General features: G+C 38.1%; 2 protein-coding genes across 2 annotated transcripts; both read right to left on the bottom strand.

Moving 5' to 3' along the window:
• Positions 1-3,150: 3,150 nt before the first annotated feature.
• On the bottom strand, positions 3,151-4,809 carry LOC123317853. The gene has a single exon (XM_044904465.1). It carries the CDS (start codon positions 4,807-4,809, stop codon positions 3,151-3,153), a length of 1,659 nt encoding a protein of 552 aa, XP_044760400.1.
• A 744-nt stretch (positions 4,810-5,553) lies between these two features.
• LOC123317852 lies at positions 5,554-6,495 on the bottom strand. The gene has a single exon (XM_044904464.1). It carries the CDS (start codon positions 6,493-6,495, stop codon positions 5,554-5,556), a length of 942 nt encoding a protein of 313 aa, XP_044760399.1.
• Between the last annotated feature and the right edge of the window lie 2,154 nt (positions 6,496-8,649).

Below are 8,649 nucleotides of genomic sequence, written 5' to 3'. Positions count from 1 at the left end.
CAAGCAATAGGCCTTCACGACCAATCCATCTGTTCTGATAATTTACATCCAGGTGATTTCTCACATTCAATGCAAAGTGAGGTGGTGCTCCGTCATACTGAAAGTACATAGAGCGGGTATGTATAATACATTTTCCAATAAATTTGGTAAAATATTTTCCAAAAAAATCTAGGTAAATTTCACCATTTAATCTTTCCGCAAAAATGTGAGGGCCAACTAAATTTCCGTCTATTGTTCCAAGCCAAATATTGGCAGAAAATCTGTGTTGTGTATTATGATTCTTCTTCAAATGCGGGTTGTCTCTTGCCCATTCGTGAGGATTGTGGATATTAAAAATTCCATTCTTAGTGAACATAGCCTCGTCGCTGAATAGAATACGAAAAATAGTTCGTTGGTGACTAATAACCCAGCGACAAAATTGTAATCGTTGGGGCAGATCTTGTGGCAACAGTTCTTGCACCTTTTGGTAGTGGTATGGGTGGAATTGTTCTTTCTTCAAAGTCTTGCTCACTTTGCTCTGCGAAATTCCTAATTCGGTACTAATTTGACGAGTACTAATTTACGGTTCCTCCTCCACCCGTTCAACAATTTGAATCGAAATTTCATTTTGAGTAGGCCTATCAATGTGCTCTGCCTTACTAGGATATATTGCCCATGTTCTTTAGAATAATGGAATACTCGTCCGAAAGTACATTTATTTGGTTGACGTCGGTTGGGAAATCGTCTATGGTATTCCATTTTGGTTTCATTTTAGGAATATTCGCTTCATGTGCCGAAAATCACCTGAATAATGACTCAATTTTATGTTAATCCATAATTTTGCCTTTCATATGTTTCGAATGTTTATTCTGTATTTGCAGTAGTAGTATGTAGAATTTTTTGGTTCACGTACGAATAAAGAAATTTTTTGAATTAAATGATTTTATACATCTGAATATGAGCGATCCAAAATGAATTTCGAATTTGGAAAATTTATTTTAGGACTCAGGAAGATCTTTGTATTATTGGACGATACAGCTTTACCATCTAGTTCAGAATATTTTCAATGCCTTGGAGCGAAAAAACGATATTGTTCATCTTTGAGAAATTTTTCTAGGAAAAATGAACGTGTGCCAAGAAAAATAAAAACGCTCCAGTAATGTAAACTTATGGTAGAATCTGAAGCAAGTAGAAAATTTCTGAAAACGGAATGTACAGGGTGTTTTTTCAACCTGCATACTTAATCTGAACTTATCATAATTCCCACCCTGTATTTTTGAACAAGTGTTGAAATTATTGAAAGAAGATAATCATATTGTTCCACACTGAAAATTTCATCATGATTGATCAAGCCATACCAAAGTTATGAATAAAAGAAAAATAGGTCCAATCGGACAAATCACCCTGTAGGCTCTCAATGAAGGCCCCGAACCATAAACCCAACATTGTTCCGAAACTATAATGACTAGTTTATACTTCACCTAAAATCTGACGGTCTCCTCCGGAATCACCCTGTATAAGGCAGGTTCTCTATGAGACTTTTAAATGAATCACGATAAGAGCACCAACGCGTCTCGACAGGAAGCTTAATTCTACGCCCTCCTTTGGATACAATCATCTTTTCAAAATCAGATTGTTTGAATTCCTTGAGTACAAGAACAACTTTTTGTCTAGGATGTCCTTTGCTGAAAGATTACCTGTGTGACTATTGCATGTACTGTGCCACATACGATGTTTTATTAGAGAACCCATTTCAACCATTGCACTAGCATTATCAGAAACTACAGCGTACACGTCAAAGTTGTATTTTTCTTTTACAATTGTTGTAGATTCCATAATAATCTCTGCAAGTTTTTCTGCAGTTTCTGATTCAGTCGTTTAATCCCACGCATCAATAAAACCGCTTTCACCATCTGTTGAGTGCGACATAGTAACCATAGTCTTGGTGTTACTTGATGAATTCTTCCAACCATCGCACAAAATAACCGCATCTGAGTTTACCCTTCTGCGGGCACCATCAATACATTCTCGATAGCATTTTTCTTAGTGTTGTGCTTAGTTTTTTACGTCCAGGTATTTTATCCACATACGCAGGACGTATTGTTTTGATAAAATTTCTGAATAGGGGTGATTCCACTGCTCTGAATGGTAGGTTGCATCCAAATATAAATTTAGACAGTGCTAAATCAATTTTGTCTTCTTCCTTCCCTTTTAAAATATCAACGTAATCCGTAATTTTTCGAGATTTTTCAAACAATAGACTATGATTTTTCTCCGATGGAGTAGAGGTTCTGTCTTTAACTTCCAAAAGCTCTAGATTCCTGGCATGATTTACGGATGAATTTAAAGATTCTGTTTGAGGATTGTCTAGATTAGGTTTTTTTATTAGACATTAAAGTCGAAAACAAGCTCCTTTTTTGAGAATTCAGAATAGTGCTTGATCTTGTTTCATTCTTATTTTCCAAACCATTTGAAATATTTGCTGACGCAGAAAAGCTTTCATGTTGCTTATTCATACTGTGTGCACGAAATGGAACGAGATGACCGTCTTGTAGAACAAAGTAGTCATTGATGTCTTCACCTTGGTATTCAGTATTCTTCGACTTTCCACCCTGATTATCATGAAGTATAACATTATTCAACCTTAGCCTCTGAACATTCTGGTACTGATGGTGTGAAACCCACTTCTTGAGTTAGTACTGTTTCATCATTGCTCATTATATTACGATGTTGCTTGCAAATATTTCTGAAATCAAATTGCTACTTAGAGAATAGTGACCTCTCTCCGAAACCAAAAAACAAGCCTAAACTAGAAAAAAGTATGGATGTCATCCTGAGTGAGAGGCTTTTTCAATGCTTTCCTCGTCAATTTAAACAGTAATATACTTTTTAATCAGTTACCATCCTGAAGACAACATACATATAGGGTAAGTCAGGGTGATATGGTGAAGAAAAAAAAAGGAGCAGTGTAGAAGACAAAAATTTGTTTATTAAAATAAAATAAAAACCCTCTTCATTGAAAAAACATAGAAGCAACAACTTAACAGTGCCATATACTCTTTAAGGCTCAACAAAACTCTGGAAAAAATTTATTTATTTTTCAATCAAATTCACCATTTCTCCCAAGCATACGGGTGAATTGGCGAATACACATTGGGTGAAATGGTGAACTCACTTATTTTGCTTTTTACCACACAAATCACACATGGATTCATATGTTGAGCAATCTTCGTGCAGCCAATGTTGGCAGCTAACACATTTGATCCAATCGACGGCCTTTTTAGTGCAACTGTACAGTTCACCGCACCCTACACAACAACTCTCTTCATCGTCCACGTCGTCATCCTTGTCCTGCAAGTCGACATCCAGAGATGAGTCGGATTCGATGTCAGTAGTGTATACTTTTCGTTTCTTATTTTGCTTGTCTTTGATATTCCCTTTGTTAAATTTTTTGGCTAAGGCATTTTCTCTGGGCTTCCTTATAGCATTTGCTCCAATTTTTACTGACGGAATTGTTTTGTTTTGTCGCTTTCTGTTTCGAAGTTTAACGATGTTTTCTGGAGAATTCAAAACCTCAGCTAAAGCTCTGGAATTTTTCCTTGCAGATGCAACTTTATTTTGGATATGAAGTATCGGCAAAATATTATCCAAGAGTTTTCCAGGGGTTATATCAGATTGTTCTGGTGCCACTGTTGAAGTCAGATCCGTTGCTTCTGATGAGGAACACATGTTTTCCAGTGGATTTTTCCCCTTTTGAGGACAGCCCAATTGTGGTGAAGCTTGTCTGTGTTCAAGTCCTTGATTGGTGATTGTCTTATCTGATGATTTCCGGCTTTCCTGCCAATGCGAACAACCTGGTTGAGGTGAATTAGATCTATTTTCACGTGACCCGTTGTATTCTTGTTGTTGATTCGAATCTGATGTTAAAAAGGCGTATTCGGGGATGGCATCAGGACAAAACGGGAAAACTCCTGTACTCCTGAACCCCGATAGTGCGTTCTCTGTCGTAGCTGCTTGTACCCATGCTTTCGAAAGCAGTCCTCCGAAAACTAGTCTCGAGATTTTTCTATTTGCATTCATTTTAATGTAGGAATTGCAAGCATTGTAATAATAGGATTTTAGAGCTTTAAAAAATGCTCTATCTAGTGGTTGTAAGTAATGCGTCGTGTGGCTGGGTAGACACAGCAAAACTATGTTATTGTCTTCGGCGAACTCTAATGTCTCCACACTGCTGCAGTGAGAACTATGTCCATCCAAAATGAGCACTACTGTCCCATCAGGCTTTCTGGGTGCAAAATGGTTCCTTAGCCATAGATGGAAGATATCAGTTGTTACATACGCCGACTTTTGTGACATAAAAATTATGGAACCCGGCGGCATACCATCTTTGTACTCAGCTTTTTCATTTTTTCCCTTCAAAACACAGGCAGGGGGTAAAAACATGCCCTCTCCATTGCAGCAAGCGATTACGGATATAGTTTCACCCTTTTCACCCGATGTTATTGCCGGAACGCTCTTGGATCCTTTGGCTGCTAGCACATAACCTGGTCTATTATTCAGTTGAAGTCCGGACTCATCTACGTTAAATATGTTTCCCGGCTTATCAAGGAGGTTGTGCTCTATCAAGATGTTCTGCAACAATGAAAAGTAGTCTGAAACGTTTTTCTTGTTTAATCCCATTGATCGTGCCTGTGAAACTCCCTCTGATTTGCGAATTGAGAGTTCTGGATTTCTTTTTAAGAATAACTGCAGCCAATCCATTCCGGCAATTTGCTTTTCTCGGTTGAATTTGTGATGTTGGTTGCATTTCTCAGCCAGTTTATATGCCATGCTACGTACTTCTGACCTGGTCGGTGCAAATCCGAATTTCTGTAATTTTATGATATGTTTGACTATTTTCTTCTCGCATTCTTGTGTTAGGACAGGCGGACCACCTAAAACTTTTTTTTCGAAGCACCCATTGGCAATTCTCCTCCGTTGTCCATGGAATGCCAAACTCCTTTGAAGCTTTATTTAGCTTCATTCCATTTTGTACAGCTTCTGCAGCATCTTTAAGTTGCTCCTCGGTCCAATCAGCACGGCTGGATTCTCTTTTTCTTTTATAAAATGTAGGCATCTTTGCCTGGAATAATAGTGATATTTAGAACAGTGACCAACCAACACTAGCGTCTATTCAAATATAAGACGGAGCAATGTAAACAAGTTCGCGCAGAGGTAGGAGGATCTTCGCTACTTGCCGTCCAGAGTCGAATTGAGGATAATTCACACAATCGTACCGTTTGTAGGTACTCCGTATTCATCTCCAAATAAAAAATACACAACAGCTCAACATAAAATATGTATTTACACATAACTGAAAAACTCTAAAAAAAAATATCAACATAAATATCACAGAATCGAAAATATTGACCAAAATATAAAGTTCAGAAAAAATAAATAAATAAACAAAAATGCCATAATATTGAAATAATGCACAAAAAAAGTATTCTGAATAAAAAAATATCACAAAATATAAAAAAAAGATAAACAAAATAACGTAAATAATCTAAAGTGGGCGAAAAATCATCAAAAAAATCATTCGGAATTCGTTTCGCCCCCGTCTTCGGTGTCAGTTTCACTGAGATTGATCACTACCCTCTCTATGGTTGACTCCATAATATTATTAAGTTGCCACATTTTTTCCTCAATCTCCTCTATGACATGTTTAATGCATTTCTGCCATTCGTCAGGACCAATAGTTCGTATCGCTTCCAGAAACAGCTTACGAACCTCAGAAATTTTAAAAGAGGAGTTCTGTGCAGCTACTTTCCCTTTAATTTGAGCCCAAATGAGCTCGATTGGATTTAGCTCACAATGATATGGTGGGAGTCTCAGCACAGTTCTACCTGTTTCTCTTGCCATTTCATCAATTCTACATTTGTTGTATTTTTCTTTATTTTCTTTCACCAAAACAAGTAGTTCAGCTTTTAGAAGATTATGGTCGAATGAAATATTTCTGCTGTTTAGCCAGTTTTTTATATCTTCTTTTCGGGTTGAAGAAGACGGTACGGAATCAATTTTTCTTGAATGATAGCTGGCGTTATCCATTACAATAACAGCGTTATCCTCAAGGGTAGGCAAAATTGTAGAGAACCACTTTTCGAACGATTCCCCATTCATTTCTTCGTGATAATCTCCAGACTTATTGGATTCGAAGAACCACAAGCCGTTCTCTACAAAACCATTTTGCCCTCCTATATGACAAATGATCAGTCTTCTTCCCTTGCCACTTGGATTTTTGAGTCCAGTGGACAGACCTTCCCGACGAGCTTGTCTACAGGACTTAATGGACTCATCAACCCATATGATATTTTTTGTATGTCCTGCGTTTATCCAAGTCTCGTCGAGGTAATAAATTGTTCGACCCTGCTCCCTATATTTTCGAATTTTTCTGAGATAATCTCTCCTCCAGACAATTATTTCCTCCCTATCTATCAGAAGACTATCACGACCACGTTTCTTGAATGCAAATTGCATTTTCTCCAATAATTTATAGAAAGTGGTTCTCTTGAAATTAGGTAAACTGTCGTCATTGTTGACAATTTCTAATACCTTCGAAATTGTAGGAATTTCATTACGAAAAAAAAAACCGTGAACTATTCGTCTTATAAGATTCATGTCCAAATCGTCAACCTTATCAATTATTTTTAAAGAATTGGATTTTTTCTTTGGTGGAGTTAATATCTGGTTTTGTTTATATTCCCGAATAATTTTGAATATGGAGGAATTACTTACACCTGATGATCTCGAAACAATGCTCACCAAGTCCCTTTTCGACATATTAGGATGATCCTCAATTTCTTTTCTATAAATATTCAGAATCATCTCTTTTTCCGGAAGAGAAAAATGTGATTTTTTTGTTCTTTTTTGTGGCGGGCCCCAGGCATCACTCTCAGATGCAGTATCTGTTTCTGACATTTTCACCGCGAGTTCCTACAAAACAAAGAATGCGAAATACTATTCGTTTACGCTGGCACAATTGGATTCGAATGATATCTGTCTGCAATCTGCATTCCGTTGCGATTCCAATCCTGGAAGTCTGAAACGGACGAAGTATGGATAAGTGTTATGACCGTTTGACCAATGAGAGATGCCCTATGCGCAAATGCATTACAAAAACAATCTAAATAAACGCTTTTAATTCTTCACCCATACCCGGATTCACCATTTCTCCCATTTCCAATGGGTGAAACGGTGAACAGCAAAGCAAGAAGTAGGTAGTATTAGAGGCGACGTTTTCTAGGTTATGTAGTACATAAACAAACTAAGAAGGCAGAATATATCAAGAAATTCTTCGCGGTCTACGTTACACAAAGCAATACCTAAAAACGCATGCATCGAATAAAAATTATTGAGCATCGGATTCAGTTTTGTACAAAATACTTACCGTTTTTGAAACGGAGCTGGTCTGTTATAGGTGCACGTTAAAAAGATGGTTATAAACTGTCGGTACTCAAACATACAGAGACATCTGTTCACTCGTAAAATAAATATAGTAATTCACCATTTCACCCGATTCGCCATATCACCCTGACTTACCCTATGCACATTCGCGCTGCGCAACTGAAGCAAACAATGAAATCGATTCCCATCTCAAAATACTACTTAAATATTTTGAAAGATGGAAAATTAAACTCAACGAAAGCAAGACAGAACAGATCGTGTTTAGCAGAAGGGTCAACGACAAAATCATCAACCCCCCACTTAAAATCAACAATCACACAATCACCCCCAAAAACTCCGTTAGATATCTAGGCATCGAACTGGATAGCAGGCTGAACTTTCATAGCCACATCCAAAAATCGCTTAACAAAGCATACACAGCGAAGAAAAACCTCTACCCCCTGCTCAACAAAAACAACAAATTAAATCAAAAGAATAAAAAACTCCTCTACACATCCCTAATTAGACCCCTAGTCACGTACGCCGCCCCAGCATTTTGCCATCTCCGGCCGTTTCCCCTCAGGCCCATTCAAAATTTCCAGAACAAAATGCTTCGTCTCATCTCGAACAGGGACAGCTACACGAGAATTTCTGTCCTCCACGAAATTACAGATCTCCCAACAATCAGAGACCATTTCGATCGGATATCAAATAATTTCTACGAATTCCATTGTCGTTCGAGCGATCTCGTAAAAAACATAACAAAAATAAGAGTTAATAACATCGATCCCAACAGCCCACATCCCCTACCCTATCAGAACCTTCCCATCTTCCTCAAACCCCACCCCCCAGCCCAATCACCTCCCCCAGTCCCTTCCTCAAAATATCTCTCAAATAATATCCTTCAAATTACAGAACAACAACTGTACCTACCTACCATTGGCAACGGAACTAGAACGACGGTACGGCCATGACAGACGGCGCGCGCTGGCCACTCCCCCAGCGAAACCAGACCAACCACAAGGTATCAGACCGACAGCTGGATTGCGAGGGATCACTGAGGGAGGGGTCCAGCGCTCCTAGCCAATGGCGGCCGGGCGGACTAGGATCGCTAAACCAATATTAAAATGTAAACTTTACTTTACGGACAGTGACCGATTTTCACGTAAATTTTTTTATATATGCAGTTTTTCATGAAAAATCGATTGGTACAAGTTTCAACTCCGGCAAGCTTTTAGTTTGGGAGAT

This window comes from Coccinella septempunctata, chromosome 7 (genome assembly GCF_907165205.1).
Source record: "Coccinella septempunctata chromosome 7, icCocSept1.1, whole genome shotgun sequence".
Taxonomy (NCBI): domain Eukaryota; kingdom Metazoa; phylum Arthropoda; class Insecta; order Coleoptera; family Coccinellidae; genus Coccinella; species Coccinella septempunctata.
Note: the sequence above shows the minus strand (reverse complement) of the source record. Positions and strands in the feature narration are given on the sequence as shown.